Here is a 24,468-nt window from a genome sequence, read left to right on the forward strand (position 1 = left end):
ATTAGGAAAAAAAAAGGTCTGCATGGTTAAGTGCTGTGTAAGGCAAAGGCACATATTTTCAAAACAGGCTCAGGATTTAACTCCACTGTTGCACATTAAATTTGAGCCTTTGCACAATTTGACATCTCAGTTCCTTCTGAAAAGGAAAACCAAAAGCCCCAGACCTCTTGCACACATCTAAAGTTACGTGCTCAATACAAGGAACACTGAAGAATTATTACCATCACCCCTGGACCACTGCGACCACAGCAACACCTGTAACACTGCACACTCACTTCTAGGTGCTCATGTCAAGACAAAGAGGTGGCCCGCTCTGCTAGCTCTGTGGCTTTGTATGGGTAGCAGAAGATGAACTCTCTCTCCAAATCACTGATGCCACTGGGCACTTGCCCAGCAGATGAAATTAAGTGTGAAATTAAATTTGCTGCAACCAGGATTTAATTATTTTTTTCCTAACTTTCAGGGCATAAAGGATGATCTCTTCTCTTAAGGCTCTGCTGCAGAACAGGGACAACAAGGTAGTGCTACTTGCATCAACCAGACCTTCAGTGACAACTTACAGTCTTTGCTATAACTTTTTTGCCAATGTGCTCTTATTTTACCTGGTTTTCATGTTTCTAAAACAAGTACTCATGTATGTACAGACTGCACATTTAAAAATTAAAAAGGCTGCTCTATGGCGATAAACTTCTCTAGGAGTAGCAGTGAAGCCATTCCTCATGGTCAGGGTCTCGGACATTTCTAAAATGCTGTTCAAGAATCTAATTCTGATCACTCAACTTGTGGGGTTTTTTTTAAACATCTGTTGAATATTCACAAACCACTTTGGGATTTTGTTTTGTCACTCACATGTCACTTTAGCATCTCTAGACTTCAATTATTGCAATACTCTCTTCTAGCTAGTCTCCCAGATGATTTTATTAAAAGTCATCACCTACAAAACATTGTTACTTGCTTTATACTCTTTTCTAGTGTTCATATCACATTACTCCATAGAGGACCTCAACTGGTCCAAAAACGAAGGACTTTTTTTAAACCAAGAAGTGACTAGAAAATTCTTTTTCTGAAATTTTCCTCTAATTCTTACAGCTAGTACTTTCTAAACAGGTATCCAAGTGCTGGCTCCTAATTGGACTTTGTGTCTTAGCCCCAAGCTGTTTTCTGTGGAGACTGGTCTGACAGAGATGGAAGCAGTATGGAGGGAAATGGTGTGAGTGACCTCCAGGGCACCATCCCATGTTCTCCCCCTGCAGCCAAAAGGGATTCTTGGCATATTGAGGACTCACTCTTCTTCTACTGGGAAGAGTTGGCACAGGACCAGGCAAGCTGTGAGGTCGGTCCTGACACAAACAGATGTTCCAGTCTGGGAATCCAATATATACAAAAATAATCTGAATTTGCTGAATTACTAAATATTCATGGCTCTGAGGAACACTGCTCAGCAAAAACGAGATCTTGCAAGATGTGAATTCTTGCTATAGAGAAACATATTTGCTACTGTTATATAGAAGAAAAGAGCAAAGAAATTTAGGATAATTATGGCACTGGGAGTTTCTTTGCTCTGAGAGAAGTAGTAAAAACAATTGACTTCACCAGTAAACTATTCCTGACCAGCCAAAACTATTTTAAATCAGGCTTTTTATTGGGAAACATTAACACACTAGAGCAATGGAGGAAACTGAAAGGTATTTCTTCTTCCAACAAAGTCCTATAAAGTGCATTGAGACTTGAGAGATGACAAATACAGCTTCACTGACATTCACTTCACCCACAATTTACTAACACAAATTTATTTATATGTAATTCTTTTCTTGGGAGAGACCAGTTAATAATTTCTAACAGTTCACTGAGTTCAAGCACCAGGTGCTTTTTTAATTGATGCAAGGTCCAATGGTCAAATTCCAGATTCACTTCAAACACCTTACTTCATTCTTGCTAGAAATACCAAATCAGTTTCTCTTTCTGAAATTTTGGTCTTCACATTTGGGAAATGAAATGCATGAATGTTTTGAAACTTTAAACACAACTCCAATTTTGTTCATTTTGAACATTGGTTTAATCCTTCATATCTTAACTATCTGCTTTGTCAAAAATCTCCAGTATGTACCTTATGATATACAATTGACATTCAAGCCTGCATGTTTTTATGTGGGATTGAGCAGAAAAATAATTCCAACAGTTCATTTACTTAATATTATCAATGCATTATAGTTGATATTTACTCTGACTGTAATTTTTAAAAGACTGTGATGAAAAACAATCTATATCTATACTCCCCCCTACGTGGCATGGCATTTATGACTGCCTTTCAAAAGAGAGTTCTGGGACTCAGGTAGAGATTAGTCATTAGAACCCATTCCTGCAAAATTCCTGTTCGAACTATTCTTTGGATTTAAAAATAGCCCTCTGTTTTGATCATTTGGGTTTCTTTTCTCCGTGACTATAAAACTTGTTTGAAAGCAAGAACTGAGGGGTTTTTGCTCTGGAGTCAAACCCCTGGAACAGTGCATGAGCACAACAGGGAAACATTATCAGTTACAGAGCCAAGGAAACAAGTGAGCCATATCAGATACTGCAACTTGCAGAAATTTATTATTCTAAATGAAGAAATGCTCACTTATGCTCTGCCGAAAGGTTAAATGGAAAAGAGTGCAGCTACAGGGTAAAGACTTGATCTGCGTTGAGAAACCTTGTCTCATCCTATCTACAATTTTGAAATTTTTTGCTTTACCTGTTGTAATTCCTTTATTAGTCTCTCATCCTGTGACACCCTGCTTAGAACTAATTTTAAAGATACAAAATATCTCCCTTTCAAACAGTGGAGCTGACTCTGGTGAAAATGGAGCACACACTCGAAGGAGTGGTGAGCTCTGCGGGGCAAGTACTGCCATTTCTTCTGAGTGCCTTATACAGATACTTTTTTTTCCCCCTCTGCATTATCAAATGCCTTCCACCTACCTTATGCAATTTCTTGCTCTGGTCTTAATGATAATAGCTTACATTATATAGTACCTTTCATCCAGAAGAATCCCAAACACTTTGCAGCCCACAGACAAGGATTATCTCGCCCACTACCAGAACTCAGCTAGGTCTAGGCTCAATGGTGTCACTTTTACGCTAGATATCACACAGTAATTGAAGGGATTTTTTTTAAAAGCTTCTATTACTTGTGATTAGTACCTTGGACCAGCTACTTAATTATTTTGGAAAAACCCTAGAACTGCAATAGTCTTGTGTCTACATAGCAGAAAGGGCAGCCGACAGATCAGTGGAATAAAGATCACTGTGGACTGATGTGGTAGAAAAATGTACTGAGATCAGGCTAGGACTGTTTACCACCATGACTTGTCCAGTACAAAATAATGGCAAGAGCTGGTGCCTGCGAGACAAGCTCAGGTCCCCTTCTCCACCAATAGCACCCCCGCCACAACACGCCAAGTTGCATTCTTCACTATTATCCTTTCCTTTACTTAATGTGCTGAGTTCATGCCTGAATGCATAGCTCTACATCCAAATACATTTACAAAACAGAAACCTGCCTTTCCTTTCAAAGGCATTCTTTAATCAAGGTGACAGGTGGGGAGAATCAGTTACGTGACCAAAAAAGTAGTAATTTAAGAACCCTACATAAAAAAGGAATAATATAAGTGACAGTTCAGATATTTCCTTGTCACTGGCAGAAGCCAGAACTGCTTCCAGTGAAAAAGCAATGTTCCAGAATGGAAAACCTGAATTCAGAATATAATTTGCTAAATATATATGTACAAGTTGTTAAATGAGGAATTTTAAGGGGCTTATTCCCCTCCCATAAGCAATTTTGCTTTGTGTTATATGGCTTGCTATTGTCTTTAATTAGTAATAGCTCTGGAGTAGATTTTGGCAAACTGTCACAGAAGCACTTGAAAGCTGAAGCAAATCCACTTGGTTCTATTTCTTATACTAAAATCATATATGGAAATGAAGACAAAACTCTCCTCTTCCAGATACAATTTGGCTCAGTCAAAGTCTAAAGGAGATATGAACTAGGTGGTTATTACAACTGATAAATGGTAGTTCAAGACTGAGCTGCACAACGGTTTAAGCCGTTGAAGCCGCTTCTCACACTCCCAACCTTCTCCAAGCCATCCAGCATGGTAATCCACAACAATGATTTAGCTCACCACTCACCATGGATCAAAGAAGGGAGGAAGCAGGCACATGTAGCTAAAAAAAAAGTAATGATCAAAGTGCTGATTTCAGTACGAGACTAAATCCTGACTATGCTGATTTTTGGCAGGTGGGCAAAAGAATCTTGCAATTCCTAAGTTTTTAGAGCACTCGGAACAGCATATTTCTATTTGTAAAATATGCCAAAAGATTTTTTTAATGTTTTAAATTAAGTTTTAAAGTGAACTAATAAAGCAAAAGTAGTTTTAATGAATCTTATTTTTAAGAAACTTCTCTTCATACTATAAATACAACACTGACAAGATAATTCTCTGATCTGTTTTACAAACATATTATAAATAACTCAGCTACTTGGGATTACATATTTTTATATCAAGATGGCAACAGTGCACTAAGATGCAATATGTAGAATGAAACAGCAGTGTATGTGCTCTCACATGCTGCCACCTCATCTAGTCACAGACACAGAGCCATGTATCTCAGGACCTATATTGCTTCTAATAGATAATGGGTATTCTCCCCTGACTTAGAGGAAGTTAAAGTTGGAACTTTTCAGAGAAAGGAATCAAGCTGGAGTTCAAAAGCTGCTGCAAGGGTTTCTGACTGACCATTCAATGACTAGATCAACTATAACCTGGACGAACAAATCCAGACTAAGTTTTATTTGATAATTGTGTACCTCATCTGTCAGTTTGCAAAACCAAGCAGTAACACAGAACAGAAGAAAAAAATCCATTTTTTTTTATGAGCACTGGAACAAAGGATTTATGCTTGGTATTTTGACTTGCTTCTAATTGAAGGTGGGCAGGTTGGACAGGACACTGTTCCTTTCACAAACCAGCTAAAGATGATGTCATTTGATCACCACATTCTACAATCTGATAGATATTGGAACCTGCACCAGGTCTTAGCACCTTCAACATGGCACCTATGCATCACTACTCTGTGGATTCAAGTGCTGCTTCAAAAGCCAGAGATCACACACTCCTGCATGCCATATCTAAACAGAACTCCTTCGACACATGATATCTGCTGGCTTTTTGTCCCATTTACTCCCTATCTAGTCTTTCCATTTTCATAATATTGCCAGGAGACCCAGATCGAATAAACCTAAAAGTCAAACTAAACTGTTAGTTGTTGATTTAGTTTTTCTGTTACATGTCTTTTCTAATAGCTCACATCTATTCATCCTAGTTAGCTTGCAGGAGTTGCAGAGCAGACTGCCTTCTATGCTATATTTGGATGGCCACTAGTTAGCACCAAGGTCCGTTCTCTGTCAGTTTTCCAGCACAGATATAGCGGAGTTTGGCTGGACACCAAGCAGCCTTTATGAAATACTAACAGTGACATTAACGTGGAATTCTTTTGCTCACAAGTGGTATCTGTGAAGAGCTTCAATATTCCTGAACTGATTAAATTACGATGCTAAATAAGACAGTAGGCTGCAAACAGTTCCACAGTCAAAAACAGAAATAAGAAACTTACTTCAATGCTGAAGTACCCTCTGTCCACGTAGTCCCCCAGGAAGAGATACCGTGTGTTGGCAGGAGAACCTCCCACTTCAAACAGTTTCATCAAGTCAAAGAACTGACCATGGATATCTCCACAAACTAGAAGAGAAAGAGAGCAATATTAAGATTCACCATGCAAAGATCATCTCAGACATAGGCATTCTGAAGTCACTGTCTTATAAGAAATGTATTTTCTATTTTGTGCATCACCCTCTAGTTAAATGACTGAGAGCTGGCAGCTGCTCAGCAGAAGTTGTTTTTCTATGATGTGCATACATATATGTGTATGCAAGAGGCTGACAACTAATCAAAGGAGAACCATCAGGCAAATTTGATCTATAATTATTTCCATAGGTATCCGTTCATTCCTCCTCCTGCCCAGCAGAATACACAATACTGGCAACAGTAGTAAGACAAACCAAAGTCATCCTGAAAAACAGAACGTGTTCAAGCAAGGTTACTCTTTCTTTCGACATCACTCCTCTATTTCTCCTAGTCTTAAACCCAGAAGAATGCCAATAGGCTTTCCACAAAATGCAAAGTGTGCCTGTCTCATGTATGCCACTGGTTAAACCAACAAATTTCTAACTCCTGATTTTTGTACAGAAAAATGGCCTGTTTGCTTTCCCAAAGCATGTTGTCTTACAAAAGAGGACACTGATTTTTCATGCTTTAACCTCTACCACTTTATTTAACCTCATATAATTATGATTTGCTTCACTTCTCTGCAATTAAGTCAATCTAACAAGCAGCTTCCCTAGAAAGGGCAGACCCAATAAACACGGCAGAGCACAAATGATGTACAGCTGGGGCTGCCCCTTTCTGTGCCTTAAGAGTTAAGAGAGTGACTCAGCTACCTTGTAAAATTGCAGACTCTATGGTGGGTGATTTTAAGCATCTGCAGGAAGGCAGGCAATGCTTTTGGAGGCTCCCATGGAAGCTTAACTAACAAGTGTTGTGCCCAAACCTGCTTTGTTTTGCCTTGATTTGTTTCATCTACCCAAGGGAGGAGGAGAATTGTTCCCACCCTCCCTGTTTAGGGCCAGGCCCAGGCCTTTTCTGGCAATGATCCTTAACAAAGAAAACATTAACAACCTTGACTGTTGCTGAGGTCAGTTTAGACTGCTTCTCCCTTCGAGGACTCAAAAAACCCCCAAAACAACAACAACAAAAATCTGATTTTCAAACTGGAAGGGCGATTACGAAGAAATGGAACAAACCAAGGGTCCAAGATAGACCTTATCTTGTAACAGCAGCACAGCTTCTTATTAACTGCTAACACTAAATTCAGTAGACTTCCGATGCTCTCACTGATGTAATGGTCTTGTTCCACCACAGATAAACAAACCTCACATTTATAGCAAACCATGAAGAAGCTGAAGCCATGTCTCCACACAGATACAAGAAGACTATATAGAACAGCTGTAACACAAAATCCAACAAACTCGTCGTGCACACAGTGTTCATACATTGTTGTCTTTCATCTCAGTCCAGTATCACACTATATTTTTCACTTATATCACTTTTCTCTGAATGTATATACTAACAATAAGATCAATATTATCATTCCACCCAAAAACTGGAAACTACCCTCCCATCCACCCAAACCAAAACCAACCGAACACCGCCCCCCACCCTCAGGTACAGAAAAAAAACACTGATGTCTCAGTCATTGCTTTCACAAATATTTATGTGAAACTGCTGACACAATTCACAAGTGCTGGCTAGCTGAGCATTCTTCTGTGACAGTGGCACGATATTTTCCGCATAAAATAGCATATACTACTCTTATCACCACTGTGTTACACTTAATATCTTTTTCCTAGTTTATTCTCCACCCCCCAACAGTTTTGGATGACAACCTTCATGTTGAAAGCCATCAACAGTTAAAATTTGTATCTAAGAATAATATTTTCCATTAATTATGCAAAATAAATACTATTTAAACCCTCAAGTGGTATAACACCACCTCTCTTTCTCTAAAAAAAAATTGGCACCCCAAAGTACATTTTTTGATAGCAATTTTATTTGAACATGTTAATTACCAAACCAATACACATGGCTTGAATGTACTCCTCTGCATGGACACTGTGGGAAGATTAAGAACACGTGTCGCATATTGATGGCCAAGCAATCTGCTCTCCTAACTTCCAGCAGAAAAGCTTTTAGTTATATAACTGTACAGCTCTACCAATTATCGCCCGCCCCCATTTGCTCCAACTGCAAAAACCTGAAGTTGAACAAGACTGAAAGATTTTTAAATGGATTTAACTTTTGGTTTTCCATTAAAGCACAAAGAAATAAGTTTTGGTTTTTTTTTTTGTTATGCAGACTTGTATGAACAGCTAAATACATTGAGGTTATTACAGAGAAACCAAGAAGGTTAGAGAGCTCTCTCCACCTAACTGTATGTCCATGAATTTGTCACAAGTCAGAAAGCAAAGGGCAAATGGCAAACCAGTGAAGAGAACAGAAATAAAAAGTGTAGAGCCCTGCAATCCCACAACTTGGAAAATTCTGAACTGGACTTGGGAATCAATATTCAATGGATATTCCAGGCACTTTGCACATAGCAGCCTACTCTTTTTATACTTGTTAACAGATGCAGAAACATATTCAGAAAAAAAAAAATAAAAGATGGAAAGCTAAAAAGCCCTCAGACCCAACCGTGCCAAGTAATTAAAGTAGTTCCAAAAAAGCAGCTTAAAATCAGCAGGTAAAAGCAGTGGGAAGAAGAGAAGACAATAAAAATTAACACTCAGATTTAATTTAGTATAGTCAGATCCCAGAATTCCTACTGAAAGACTACAATGTTACATATAGTTAATCCAATTAGTACTTTGCCTGGAATAGCACAGCATAGCTTAAGGATCGTACACTTTCCAGGTTGGAGCGTATAGACCTGAACCATCCTTACAATGTAAAGCCTGCGTACTTCCATTCTGATGCACAGTCTTGTTTGCAAATAAATTAAAGGGCAATTTTGTATTTATGCAATAGTACACTCCATTTGTAGTTTGAAAACAACTGCTTCTCTATAGTTCTGCCACCTTCGGTTTTCCAACTCGTATGAATCTCAAAACTGGAAGATTTCCCAGGCAGTCGGATCAAAGCTTTATCTTTCATTAGGCTGGGGCAGAAGAGATCCAGCATCATATTTCCATTCATAAAGGCAGAAACCCCAATCAGTCAATAACTGCCACACCCTTCACACCTCGTCTTGCAGTTCCCATCATTAACAAAGAGCCATGCAACACTGTCCCAACAAGAGCCCACAAGAGGGTTCCACATCCACTCTTTACTGTTTCTACAAAGCTCTACAAATTCACTACCTTCCCTCTTCACGTTATAGACAGAAGTTTTGACAGCACACGAATGATTATACACTCACATTTACTCTTGCACAAGCATTACCACTGGATCTGCCATTTCCTTTAAGAGAAGCTTGACATGAGACTGCAGTCCGGAAAGCCAACTGTATCCTGGGCTGCATCAAAAAAGGGGTGGCCAGCAGATCGAGGGAGGTGATTGTCCCCCTCTACTGTCCCCATCTGGAGTATTGTGTCCAGGCCTGGAGCCCCCGATGCAAGAACAATGTAGAGCTGTTGGAGCAGGTCCAGAGGAGAGCCACAAAGATGATCAGAGGGCTGGAGCGCCTCTCTTGTGAAGAAAAGTTGAGGGAGCTGGGCTTAACTTGGACAAGAGAAGGCTCTGGGGACACCTCATTGCAGCCTTCCAGTACTTGAAGGGAGCTTATAAACAGGAGGAGTTTTTACATGGGCAGATAGCGATAGTGCAAAGGGAAATAGGGAAGAGAGATTTAGGTTAGGCACTAGGAGGAAATTTTTCACCCGTAGGGTGGTGAGGCACTGGAACAGGTTGCCCAGAGAAATTGCGGAAGCCCCATCCCTGGAGGCATTCAAGGCCAGGTTGGATGGGGCCCTGGGCAGCCTGATCCACTGTCTGACAACCCTGTCCACAGCAGGGGGGTTGGAACGAGATGATCTTTAAGGTCCATTGCAACCCAAGCCATTCTATGATTTAATTTTGTCAAAAATCTAATCTTTTATACACGCACAGGCTCTCCTTTGGTACAGGAACACTTCCTATTGAACAATGCCTTCAATGAGATATAAACATTTTCCATCACATAGCAACAAAATAAAAAACAGCATAGTGAAGCAGGAAATTCAATTCTTAATTAAGTTCTCCAGGATCAATGTACTTATAGATTTAAAGTATGAATGAACACAGGGAACATAAAAAACAGTTTGTATGTGTGTGGGATTAAAAGCAGATGTGTCTGTAGAAAACAAATTTATCAAAAGGAAGAATATAAGGTGGTATGACTTCTATTAGAAATCCACTTATTTTCCTATATCACCGATTTCCAAAAAGTGCCATCAAGCCATGGCCTTTTTACACTCATCAATTTGCGTTAACTAAATAATCTGACTTTCCCCACCCCGCCCCTTTAAAAAGACTGTTTAAATTATCCAGTGCTTTTGAACTTACTTTGTATCCTTAAATTGCCAACTTGGCAACAACAAAACAGTGTTTCCACGATTTAACATTTCCAGGGATCAGTTTGGGCACCAAATTGACTGCTTATGAATTGGTCTATCTAAGCCTGTCAATAGCGTCCACTTACCTAACTTCTCTGGGCAGGAAGCTCCAGAACTGCATGACATGCTATGTAAATAAATTTTTTAAGCTGCTTTAAACTGATCTCCTACTGAATTCATTGGTGCAAACAGAAAGTTTAAGAAACACCGGTTGTTTGTGGAGTCCTTCGAAATTTCTCTATTGTGGACATTTTCAGGGAACACAGAGGCCCCTCCAAAAGATTCAAGTTCACAGGACTGCCCATGACAATTACTGAGAAATCAAGTTTCTGAGCAGCTTTTCCTACTTGTTATGATGGGTCCTTTGATCCACTACACCATCTTATACTATACCACCAAAACTTTCCCAATGTAGCTGTCTATAAAATACCATTTTATTATAAAAATAGAAATTGGACATAGGGGAGAGAAGTGAGAAGTTTTTAAAATTTGTTTTTAGAAACTGTCATCACAATACAAACTGAATGGGGCTGGGTTCTTTTTGGTGGTGCCCAGTGACAGGACAAGGGGCAACGGGCAAAAACTGGAACACTGGAAGTTCAACACAAACTGAAGGAAAAACTTCTTTACTGTGAGGGTGACAGAGCACGGGAACAGGCTGCCCAGAGAGGTTGAGGAGTCTCCTTCTCTGGAAATGTTCAAAACCCGCTAGGATGCAGTCCTGTGCAACCTGCTGTAGGGAACCTGCTTTGGTAGGAGGGTTGGACTAGATGATCTCCTGAGGCCCCTTCCAACCCCTACAATTCTGTGACTCTGTAAATTATGTTTCTGATGGCTTCGCTGTGAGGATCTTCCTCTGATTTATGTCAAAGGAACAAGTAACATTGAACAGGAACCATTAAATTCAAGTTGTATGAGCAGTGAAGGAAGCCCAAAGTTTACCAGTGGTATTGTCAGCTTATTTATAGAAGTCAAAGTGGTAGAGCAATGGTTTAGATTACAATGATTATTTGCACAAATAAAAAGTCTGCAAATGCACTTCAGATATCTTCCTTCAGATATCTTCTTTCAGATAACTAAATGCTCTTCACTACGTACAAACTCAGTCCAGAGGCTATTCTGTGTGGTTTCCCACTTCAGATGGATATTAAGAACCAAATTTATATTCATAGTACATTAAACACTGTCAATTCAAAAATTTTTTGTCTGCAACAGTTTGGATATGCTGCATTTATTTTCTCATTTATCATGTATATACTTAATTGGTGTTACACTATAGTCTGATAGTGAAATACCATTGTTGTTTCAAGTGAATTTATTTTTCATGTATCACAAGATTATATTCCCATCTTCAAATAACATCAGAGATTAGGAGCAGATATGCAACACTCCATCAGCTTTAGAAGCAACATCTGCAAACTCATGAGTGTATGAAAATGAACAATAATGAAGCAAAGCCACCTTTTAAAGAGAAACTAACACTGTGTAGGGAGTATTATCCATTGCTTGACAACTTGTTCTTTACATTCACTGATCTAGGGATGTCTTTCCACTGTGCACCAATATATTGTGCCTCAGCAAACCAGCATGCAACACTGCGAAACCTAAGGGAGAAAAACACCCTATTGAGTTATGCTGCAGAATGCAGACTGCAAATTGCAAAGGAGTTTGCTTTGTACAATGTTCAGGAAGTGTTTAGTTGCTTATCAATCCACTAGTTAGCACATGCTTTTAGGAGTTCACCGTTTTCCAAAGACACCTGCTACTTACAAAGCCTTACTGACAAAGAGACAAGCACACCGCGTAAACCTGCATGTGTCCAAGCCGACTTGTGGATTCTCATTTGTCCAGGTCTACAGAATAAGACCAATGGCATCCTGGCTTGTATCAGAACCAGTGTGGCCAGCAGGACCAGGGAAGTCATCCTTCCCCTGTACTCAGCTTTGGTGAGGCCGCACCTTGAATACTGTGTCCAGTTTTGGGTGCCTCACTACAAGAAGGACATTGAGGCACTGGAGCGTACCCAGAGAAGGGCAAAGCTGGTGAAGGGTCTGGAGAACAAGCCTTATGAGGAGCAGCTAAGGGAACAGGGGTTGTTTAGTGTAGAGAAGAGGAGGCTGAGGGGAGACCTTATCCCTGTCTACAACTACCTGAAAGGAGGTTGTAGCAAGGCAGGTATGTGTCTTTTCTCCCAGGTAACTAGTGACAGAACGAGAGGCAACGGCCTTAAGTTGTGCCAAGGGAGGTACAGATTGGATGTCGAAATACTTCTTCATTGAAAGGGTTATCAGGCAATGGAGTGGGCTACCTAGGGAGGTGGTTGAGTCACCATCCCTGGAGGTGTTTAAAAGATGGCTAGATGGGGTGTTCGGAGATATGGTTTAGTAGTAGTAGGTATGGTTGGACTCTATCTCAGAGGTTCTTTTCCAACCAGGCGATTCTATGATTTCTCCAAGGAAGTAGTCTGGAGCAATGAAAAGCTACCAAAGGCTGAATGAAGAAGCCAAATGAGGAAGCAGTGCTCACAAGCAACAGCGGACACAGAAAGGCAAAGCAAAAACAACTAGATGGACTTCTGTAGCTGAGGAGTCAAAGACTGGGCTTCCTTAGCCAACTGATAAATATGAAGGAAAACACCTGCAAGAGTTATATACATAAAATTCTCAGGTGCTTCAACAAAAATTACTGCATTGCTTCTGAAGGGCTCAACTGTTAACTGTTAAGAAGGTTCTCATTATCCCCAAGATTTAACAACAAAGTCACATATGAGAGTCACGTGTCTTTGATTTCACAACCTCTGAGCTTGAATGAGCTTTATTTCCAAGTGTATGTGTTTCTGAGGAGCATTATATGTTCCCACAGCTGCATGAAATGTTCAAAATGCCACAGCTTGGTTCTATGGGGGTTTTGGGGGGGTTTTTTTGTTGTTTTGGCTTGGTTTTTGTTTTTTTTTTTTTCTTCTTCTTTTAAATCACTAAAGATTGTGCAATTTTCCTTCTTAGTTTTTGGGGAAAAAGGAGGAAGGAGAAGTACGAAATAAAAGAAGAAACTCCAAAAGTTTTTATTTGTAGCTGCTCACCAAAGCACTACTCAAGACACAAACGCGGTGGTTAACTTACATATGTTGTTTTACAGTCATGCAGTTCTGTTTATAAGTGAGAACTCTGAAGAACTTGCAAACTTCATTACTTACTCAAATTGAAGCCAGTATCGTTTAGACAGCTCACTAGGTAACTTAGACCAAGAAAACATCTACTAGACTCAACATAATGGGCTTTCATATGACTGCTTGTTATACTAAGTGTATTGAACAACACAGCTCTGTATTTCCATAAGAATCATGATCTCATTCATATTCATATTTGGTTACCTAACATGATTATAATAGGCTTTCACCTATTTTTTTTTTTTTCTCTACAATGACTGCATACAATTTGATGAGTTTCTGCTACCAGAGTGAATTGGTATTAACAAAAATCTGCAATTACGTATTTTCATAGAGGCCTGCATCACCAAAGATAAAGACAGAAACCATTAGCCGTACAGGTACGGCAAAGAAAACCACAAATGGACCATCAACACCACATTTGACAATGTCTGATTGTCAATTTCTTTCTTTGTACTGGGGGTGTGGGTGGAGAGGGGGGAAGAAGTATCAGAAGTATCTTGGGAGAAGCTTTTTTCTATGCAACACTCCAGGACACTATACTGTGTTCTGCTCTGCCAACACTTGAAATGCTAGTGTCTGTACAGATCAACCCACGCTTGCTCCTTGCAATAGGAGTTAGTTTTCTCCCATCATCCCCTGAAGGCTAGAACAAATTAATGACACTGAATTTGAAGAGGTAGAGTGAAAAAGAGTGGGGAAGGGAAGCATCACATCAGAAAAGACCTTCAGGACAACAGTCATTAATATTCTCTGGTGAAGGAAGAAGCAAAAAACCAGTAAACCATGTGGCAGCAAGACGTTCAAGATGTTAAGACTACAAAAATATCTTAATCACAAAGATTTTAAAAGTAGCTCCACAAAATTACTTTTTGTATCACAAAATCATTTGCAGTGTCTCAATACAAAATAAAAACCATGAACATAAGCCTGGCCAGAAGAGGAGCGCCTTTGTATATAAGAGATACCAGAAGCAACAGAGTCTCAGGGAACACCCTCTACCTAGTCCTGTAAAACCTACACTGGCAGAGAAAAATCCCTTCCCTCCACACTCTACTCTAGCTGAGTTTTTCAGGAGAGTAAGTGGGTATCACAGCAGTGAGGTGCCAAATGAAAACTTTCAGTTCCAGGTCAAAGCAGCATAGCAGATTTGGGAGTAGAAAGGAGATGGCAATCTGGTGAATAGCTTACAGAATTTTTCAAAGTTCAACAGGGAAAGGTGCTCTTGCCACATACAACACAAGATGCTGAATCAGGTCACAGGGAGAAAAACAAAGCGTTTTGGGACTAAAACAGCATCCACTCCCATACACATCAAAGAAACAAAGGACTCTTCCCCTGTCAATCTCCAAGGTCAGCACTGCCCTGAGCATCCTCCAAAGCAAATGGAAAAGCAAATGAGACATCATTATCTCCTGTTAAGGCACCCTCAGTATCAGAGAGCAATGCTTATTCCACAAATAACCCCATCAGAAAGGCTACTTGTGAAGAAAGTGATACAATGGTGTATGGGTCAGGATTTCCAGCTCATATCCTTAGATCAAGTTTATTTATAGCAATAAGGAAATTCTCTTATCCTCAGTTTTACAGACATAAAAAAAACAAAGGCCTGGGGAAGTTTAATAATTTATAAGGTCACGAGTTCAGTCAGTGGGAGGGCAGGGATAGCCAAAGAGGGAACAATACATCGTCGTATTGCTCCATCCGATTCAATGCACCAGAAGAAAAAAGCTCTTTCAATGAGGAAGGAAGGTCCTGCACAAGAAGCAGGCACAGCCTGGCTTTACACATGATGCTTCAAATGAAATTTAGGGAAGGTGAAACAAGGCAAAATTGCAAAAGAGCTTTTGAAGAGAACTCAAATATGCCCAGCTCTGTAGAAAAAAGAAGCATAAAAATCAATGCTGTGTTTTATTCTGGGAATAGCTTTTATTTGCAAAGACTGGAGTATAATATCATCAATCTATAACATACAGGTTTGGTATTAAAATTGTACAGTGTTACATCTTTCTCACTAATCTGGTTGAAGAGACCTCCATTAGTTTTTTTGCTATGCAACATTTTTCCAGAGTCAGCAATTTGCCCCTAGAAGTAGTTTGTAGCCAATCTTTCACAATTTAATGTGATACATTTTTGTTGTTGTTGTTGATGATTTAATTCAACTCTTAGGAGCAGGTTTCTTTACAGTTAGTATTTCTCTCAGCAGCACAAATCCCAACCCCAGTAAAGTTAAAACAAAGACACTGGTATTATATGAATACAGCGACAGTTATATAAAGCCCAAAGAAGCCCTTGGTATTTACAAGGGCTTGACGGATAGTATCCTTGTTTGCTCTTCTCACTGTAGAATTTTTGAGCAGTATTACCCTAACAGACTGCAATCCAATTACCTTCCAACCACTGAACAATTTACAAAATTATATGCATAGCAGCACTAGCATGTGGAGCCTCAGTATACGAATGCCTAGCATCTAAAAACCTAACCACAAAAACCAGATGTTCATGTTGGTTTGTAATATATATTTTCCATTTTCACCTGAGGATAACATTTGTTGTCACAGTTTCCTCATTCTGTATCATCGCAGACCTGCTTTATGCTCCATCCCATCCCTACTCGGTATTTTATTAAGAATCAGAAGGATTACTCCATGACAAAAGGCATCCCCCTTCCTTCAGCACAACGATTTGTCTTATCAGTGGAAAACAAACATTTGCTCAACACAAACAAATGCATTTGTTTATTACCTTTGGATCTATAGGGCTCTGCCTGTACTTCCCAGAAAGAGATGTTAGGGGAAAATAAAAATACTATTTTGCAAATTCCCAGGCTCTTAATAAGCAACTGTTAGTATGAACATGGATACACGCATGCACCCCGAGTGGAAGAAGCCAGCACAATTAGCTTCAAAGAAATTCTGTGAAGTTCAGCATTTGGCCTTAATGGTCTACATTCATAGCTATGAGTGAGAAGAAGTGAAGACTTACTGAGCTTTAACCTCAGCTTTTGCACCCAGGTCTTTAAAGGGCTTGAGCTACTATTTTAATCTAACCTTTCTGTACTAAAGGTGTTCATGTGCTAGTACAGGGTTAAGGAAAGCAAACAATGTACAAGTTCCCCAATTCTAGCTCAAGCCATGTAAGATGACTTTTAAAAATTATAGAAACTAAATTCCATAACCAGTCTTACACAAATCTAATTCTCAGTGAAAAATAATTAACCTTTGAGGAAAGTGCTCTTAAGAGAAAGTTCTCCTAGAAATTTATGTCCTGCTCATATGACAATTAGTTAGGGGAGGTAGTGCAAGGAGGAGTTGACCACATTAATTTCCTCTTGCTGAAAACATATACCTAAACATGATCTTGAGTAGGTGGTTAAATTCATATGCTGATCCTAAATCAACATGAATCAAAATCATAGAATGGTTTGGGTTGGAAGGGACCTTAAAGATCATCTAGTCCAGAAAAAAAACCTGTTATCATTTAATGACAATTATGAAAATGAACACAAAGAAGTCACATTGATGAACAGATAGCCTTAATTATGTTTTTTTGCATAACTTTGCTATTAGGCATAGAAGGAGTGCATGCAATCTAGGACTCTGGGTAGCATTAGGGGTGGCACCCAGGCAGATTTGGGCTAGCTCCTGCACCATCCTCCTCAAGCAAACTAACAAGTTTCACCCACTATAATGAGAATTGTTTTCCCAATGGCTGGCTGTGGAAGAGAAAAAAAAAAACAAAAACAAAGTCAGAGGAGGGGAGGGACAGGGAAGAAATATTATTTTGGCAGACAGCCACCAACAACATCACATGCAGTAAGCTGTCCTGGGAGGTAACAGAGTACTGCTATTCAGAAACAGAGGTAAGAAAAAAAGGTCACCATCAAAAAAACAGCTTGCAAAGACAATATCAGGTGAAAAAAACTGGAAAAATCTATTATACTGAATTGTCATTTGTGGCATTCTTCTAGTCTGTAGTCTGTCAGTAATCTCAAATATTACATCCTTCCAGGTTTCTAATATAGAGTTATCAGATACATTTTTAATAATTACAGTCCAAACATTCCAAGGGGAAGTAAATGTTTTATGTTTTACCAATCAGCCAAATGGGATTTCATTGGCATTTGATTAGGTTACATTTGATATGTGAATTAAGTGTATGTGAATTCAGTATCTCCACTCAAGGATCTCCACCACCTTACTATTTGTACTTGCAGTATAAAGGCCTCCACTGCTTGAATCAGCCTCAGTTGAAAAGATCACACAAATGTAAATCATGCAGCCAGAATATACACAGCCTGAAAACACCCCCCACTATTTTGAGAAAAATAACCTCAAAGAATTGGGATTTTAATAGAAAGTTATATGTACAGATATCAAATAAACACCTGAGTCAGCTTTTTATGCTGCAAGGACAAGATTTTCAGGAAGAGGATCTAGCTACAGAGTTCATTAATTCTGATGGGAGCTACATGAATATTTCTTCCACAGCACTTCCTAGATTATCTGATGTCAAAAACCACCAAAATCCTGGACATATACATAATCTAAATATGGAACAGTGTTTATATGACCTTATGAAATTTCGTTTTAAAGTATAACATACATCCATTTAAATGCAGCATGCCTAATAAAGGAAGTAGCTGAAAATGCAATGCATTTCCTCTTAAAGCAACAACACTAACAAGGATGGGCTTTTAACAGAAAATGCAAGAGGTGAGACCAGCAACTGACTCCCTAAAACATCAGATCTTTTCTGAGAGACCAATTCCAACCCTAAACATAAAAGGAACAAATCCCATCAGCAGGATGCAATGGTACCACACACCAGAAGAAAAAAATTACCATCCTTTAATGCAAAACTATGCAAAGCTTTTGACAAAAAAAAATAATAAAAAAATAATTAAAAAAAAAAGCCTAAAACTCTTCAAATACAGGTTTTTCCAAAATACAATACTGCAGCTGTAGGTGTGCATTGCTGATGGTACAGCAGGCATACATGGCTGTATCAAAAGACTGCAGTACCAGTATGAAATAAAGCTCTGTATCCAATGTGACTTTAAAGATAAGCACCTGGCTTTCCATGCTGCCGCTCCGCTGACTGCTGCAATAGTCAAACTAGGACGTGTTTGGGCCAACTTCCTGCTACACAATGTCCATTTTCTTCCTGATTACTTAGTCCTCAACTTCAGAGTTCTGAAGATACACAGCTTCACTGGGGAGCTACTGGCATTGACCTCAGCCATACGACTTTCAGTCATTAGGCCAAATTTGGTTCTGCTCCACTCAGTTAACACAACCTTGTCTTCCGTTGTTACAGATTATCTGTTACAGGGATTTCCAAACTGCCATGAAGTAGATAAAAAAGTTGCTTCCTAAATCTGCATTCTGTGAAGTCACTCCTGACTGAAGGAAACACTTGTAAATGCTTATAGCTACAGTGTATTTCTTTTACTTGAAACTCTCCATATAGAACATTATTAATCTGTGGGGTGTTTGTGACTCCTCATTAACACGAAATTTCAGAGAGAAATGCCACTTTCTACCACCTCATACAGGCTGTGAGGTTCCATCCCATGCAGTCTGGTGACAAGATGACCTCTGCAGCACATGTTTCTGCTAAACGAAGCTGTGCAATATCTGGTCAAAATAAAGTAAAAACCCAAGGAAGTGGTCAAAACCACATGCCCTTATCAAGGCAACTATGAGAGTCACTCTAACCATAATCCTTCACTAGAACAATGAAATTATTGACTAGAACAGTGAATCATCATGGAAAGCTGAACATTCATTAAAACAAAACATAGTACTACAAAAAAAACCCAAACCAAAACAAACAACCCCAAAAGTCCCCCAAATCAAATGCCAAATGAAGAGAGTCAACTTTCTCACACAATTCAGGGCAAATACACTAAATCTAGCATTTTTGCAAATTTTCTTGCAATAAAATTGCGTCATTGGCAAGGAAAATAGTCAACACACAAGACTCCATTCTCTTTTTTGAGCAATGATGTTTTTGACTGTATCTAGCCCAGGTTTATAAGCCTTTATGAGTCAATTGATACTTCCAGATGCTTAAATTTTACTTTGTTGCTAATAAAAAAAAAAAAAAAGAGAGGTTTTTGAGAGAGTCAAAATTGGTAGTTACTGTCTGAGAGCTGATATTGCTATCATTCACATGGTGTCAGCCAGAAGGTTTAGACCCCAGTACCCAGTAAGAAGTCGTAACTCCAACTTGAGTTCAATAGACTTTCACCACAGAAAGTGGGTCCACTCAGCTTTCCTTTATTTACTATTTCATTCACTCATTTGCTTACACTTAATTACCTTTATTTTCGATAATGTGTAGGTAGCTTAAGTAACTGGCTCCTTTACAGGAGAAGAATAGTTGACCTGCTATCTTCTTCACTGAAGACCTATTTTCATGATGTAATTTATATTATTTCTTTTACGCATATTTCCAGCTATTCTATTCCTTGCTTGCAAGCAAGCAAGAGGTCTTCTTCCCAAGAACATGCTGCCTTCATTTTATGAAACAAATTCTTTTGCCCTTATTATAGATTCCTTTATGAAGCACAGATTGCTACTGCTGCTTCTCCCTTGTATTGGTTAGTAAAACTGATCGGTCAAATGTAGCTCTCAGCAGTCTGGCAATTCAAGGGAAACAGTTCTCTCATGGATTTGTTACTGGCAAGTGAAAAATGTGTGCCAAGAAAAAAAATGCACTATTTGCACCTCAGTGACTTTTCGGGCTGCTTGCTGCTTCCTCTGGATTGCAATAACATGGCGATTTGAAGTGATTGCAAGGCCAGAAACCTTCCAGGCACATAAAAATAATAAAATTCTAATGTATTCATATGTTTGTTAAAGCTTGCTTGTGCTTAACTGAAACTATAGAAACTGCTTGGCAGTCTCTTTTTTTAGCCTCTTGTATCTATCTGTCCAGGTAATAAAAAAAAATACCACTTGGATCATAAACCTGTATTTATTACACCCAAAAGTCTTTATGTACTCTAAAAGTTGTATGTGATTTTCTTTGTGCATATGTATTTCAAAATGAAATATTTATGTTACTGATGTTCATAAAGAAAATCCCTTAAACACCTTCAACTGACAACAGTCTATCTACTGTAAATAGCCTGCTAGAAAGCTGAAAAGCATATGACTAAAAGAAAAAAAAAAAAAGCCAAATCAACAGAAGCTTCTTATAAAAAGGAAAACACATCACCATAACTAAAAATATGAGTCAGTGTAGATAGGATCTTATCTTCGGAAAACATACAAGGTAATCGGGTTTCAGAAGATCATCACCCACAAAAGAAAGCAATTGTGGGTCTGTCTTTTTGGTGTTCAAGAGAAGCAGGGATATCTATGCATCACAGGAAGCAGAGCTGACGAATCTGCTATGAAAAAACACAAGTTAAAAAGAATAGGCTTTCAATTAATTTTTCTCCTTTTCATGCAGACTCGGACAACACAGAATTCTCAAATACAATAAAAAAAATATGAATTCTCTTAACTCAAAAGAATGTACATAGACCTAAGAAATATTTGACTTTTTCCACCAAAGAAAGTAAAAAGCTATATAATAAAAATCCAGTTAGGTATGAAAATACTAATAGGGAGGATAACTGTACATTCTTTGGAATAGCATCTTATAGAGACTACAAAAGATGAAATTAATCTCTGCAACTGTTGCCAAGAAGAACAGACAGTGTCACCTTTCATAAAGGTTAGCACTTTGTTTAAGAATTATTGAAGCCTAAAAGACTATTTTAAGACATGAAAAAAGTCTTCCTGGTTCATTTCAAACACCTGTTCAGATTTCATTAAAGTCTTATTTAAAAGACTCACTGAAACTGGACCACATAAAAAAAAAAGATCTAAGATGCTGGAGCAGTTCTGACAATTTCTCTTAGAAGACTGAAGATTAGGAACTCGCCATCTATTACTGTCATCTGCTCCATCTAGGACTGACAAACCAAGTACGCAGCTACAAGGGATGCCAGGATCAGGGCAGGGCCTAGAAGATCTCCCTCTAGTGTAGGGAGAGTCTGAGCTGTCCCTCCCAAGCTCAGCAAGGACCAGCTTCCAGTCCTGAGCTTCAACAGGGAAGGGCTCAGGACTTTCTTTGAGGCTCTCTTATTGATCTACCCTTACAAACAGACAGCAGCAATAAGGCAATCAAAACAACAAAGCCACAGCAGACTTCTGCAGTCCAGCAAGGCTTCTGTACCAGGCATAAGTCTTGCAAAAGTCAAGAAAGCTGTTTTCACTTTTTTCCTGTAAAAATTGTTACAATAACTACAGGTATTCGTATCTCTGCTAAAACAAAACTGTTTAAATTGCACATTCTTAGTGAGCCATCAGTAGTATGGGTAAACAATAAGGATCAGGTATGATTTGCATTGGATCAACAATTCTTAATATTCACTGTACTCATTGTCTCAAGATTGGCTGGTTTGTTGTATATAACTGAATACAAATAGCTATCTTATATAAAATTATCTCGACTAAAGAACACATTTTTTGTCATTTAAAGACATTGGTGGGCAGTTTATACCCAAGAAACTTACTAGCACTCAGCTGTCCCTTCACAATAAAATCTTTATCCACTTACAAACCAACTCGTATAGATCTCATTTTCAGACTATTGTTTATCTTCAGAAAAAAAAAAAAAACCAACCCAGAAATATTTGCAAAAAAGAAAAAATATCCAAATAAACACTTACTTCTTGTTTTCTGGGTTGGTTTGGTGCTCAAAGTTAGTAAATATGATTATCTTACTTGCCTTTCTTTAATTGCAGTCATATAAGATGATGTTATGAAACATCAAGAAAGTCTCACACCTCTCAAGAAGAATCAAAAGATAAGAGTCATTAAAAACTGGACTAACTTTACCTTCTTTCTGTAAATCATTCATATAAATAATCTGTGGGATTATTTCATACCTCACTAGCCAAAATATTTTTTCTGATTGAGGTTCAGCCTCTAGCAGAGATGTTTATTTGCCACCTAAAAGTACAGTATTTCTGGGAAGTTCTTTTTTAAGTAAAAGGGTAAAGAACCCTCATCTAAGGTAAATTTTCAGTGAACTGCAGGACTGCTGTGGTTTTCAAGGCGGTCCTTGAATATAGATGCTCTAATGATGTAGGCTCATTAACTACAAAGATGTAAATCATTATTAAAGCAGGAAACAGACTGCAATATTTAAAATTCTATTAGTGCCAATGCAAGCAAGTAGTAGGCTGCAAAACTCCTGCTTTTCTATTGAATCAAAAATTTAGTAGAAGAATCAGCACCAGCCTCTTTTGCTACTTTAGTTTGCTGGCATATCAGGAAATATTTCTCCATTGTAAATTGCAACACTAAAAGAGTTTATTGGGTAACTTAAAAGGCCATTTCTCTTCCCTGTAGCCTCACTTTAGTTTTTCATCATTCTTATGTACAGTATTCTAATATTAATTATTGGCTGACACACTTTTAAAGTTGTTAACTAGCATGAAGTAACTTTGTTAGCATTTGTGAAAAAATAGAAAGCTCTTTCATACGAGAGTGCATCTTGGTTTTTAAAATGCATTTTAAATCAGTAAAGCTCTAGAAACCAAAAAATTCACATTTTGGAATTGCTGAAGGATACATTCCTCCAACCAGAGAAATGGTGGGAGAAGAGAGGAAAGCACAAGGTGCAAGAGGAGCACCTTATGGGCTGGGGGAGGTCACTTTATTTGTCCTCCAAAATTCTGTCACAGAGAGATCATTCTGCACACAGAACAGTAGTTTTCTGCATTCAGGATTTAAAAAAAAACAAACCCAAACAACTATATTTTTCTTCCAAGGCCATGTGTATCCTGAGCAAAATACACATAAAACAACACAAGCAAAAGATTTTCCTTCTGCTACTTAGGTAATCATCACTACTGGAAGAAAAAGGCTGCCTAAAAACAAATGAAGGGAAAATGTGTCGATTTAATCACACAGTTTAGTTGTCTGTTGTTGACCTGATTGCTCAGGAATGGAGACAGTGAGGGGGCTTCAGTGTGGCAGATGCAGACTTTGCAAGAAATTGCAGAAAGAGCAACACTAAAAAAAAAAATAATAATAAAAAAAAAAGAACATGAAAAAGTATCATCAATACACTTCTGAAATGAAGTACAGGCACACTGTTAAATTTGTTCTAAATATGTGCTTTACAACTATCTTAATTCCTACTTTTACCTTGCTATTTCCCTTCCGCTTCGTTTCACTCTATTTTACAATGCACCAGGACAAAGATGTTATGGCAGAAAGGAAGGAAGGGGACGTGGCTTTCAAGGCCCCTGCTTGTCTTGAAACTTGGGCTGCATCAAAATCCGGGACATCCAGAACTGAATCTCAGTTTCAAGGCAAGAACAGGTTCATACTTCAGTGACAGGCCAAGAATTGATGAAGTGCAGATGTGAAAAACATTAATTCCTGAAGAGGATTCAGGAGACAAGAGCCAACATCTAATAATCTACTAGTGTACTTTATTTTTTAAATTATGTAAGCCAGAAAAAATCTGCCATTCTGAAAGGAATAAGTAAACAAAACCAGTGTATATTCAAAGTTAGAATCAAGTTTCATGCTTAGTTCAATGCATTTTTAACAGAAAATACATCCTCTGTAACCAATCATCAGTCTAATGCTACCAGTAAGCATGAGTCACATATAGATTTTGTATCCCAGCTTAAAAAAAACAAAATTCCCCCTCATCACTTTCTTCATATTAAAGAGAAGTTTATTTCAACAGAAAACACAACAAAAGAGAAGCATGTAATTGTTTCCATTGGTGGTTGGAATAGATGACCTTTAAAGGTCCCTTCCAACCCAAACCATTCTATGATTCTATGAAAACCATCAGGAACACAAAGTGGAAAATAGCAGCTTCACAACACAAAAAAAATGCATATGAGGCTGCAAAACATCATTAAAGTTCAATCATCTCTCTAAGTCTTCAAACTCTGCCAAAGTCCTTCAGTTTTTGTACTTTACCTATCAAGAGCAGCTGCATCAGCTCAGACTCTGATTTGGTATGAATC

General features: G+C 38.5%; 1 protein-coding gene across 1 annotated transcript in view; it reads right to left on the reverse strand.

The window, feature by feature from the left end:
* PPP3CA (protein phosphatase 3 catalytic subunit alpha) overlaps positions 1 to 24,468 on the reverse strand; it is a gene marked incomplete at its 5' end in the record, with an annotated part of 114,245 nt that overhangs the window by 53,199 nt on the left and 36,578 nt on the right. Inside the window, one exon of the mRNA XM_010162636.1 lies at positions 5,653 to 5,777. Coding sequence (XP_010160938.1) covers positions 5,653 to 5,777 — 125 coding nt within the window. The remainder of the gene's footprint in view (positions 1 to 5,652; positions 5,778 to 24,468) is intronic.

This window comes from Antrostomus carolinensis, unplaced genomic scaffold (genome assembly GCF_000700745.2).
Source record: "Antrostomus carolinensis isolate BGI_N321 unplaced genomic scaffold, ASM70074v2 scaffold9062, whole genome shotgun sequence".
Lineage (NCBI taxonomy): Eukaryota > Metazoa > Chordata > Aves > Caprimulgiformes > Caprimulgidae > Antrostomus > Antrostomus carolinensis.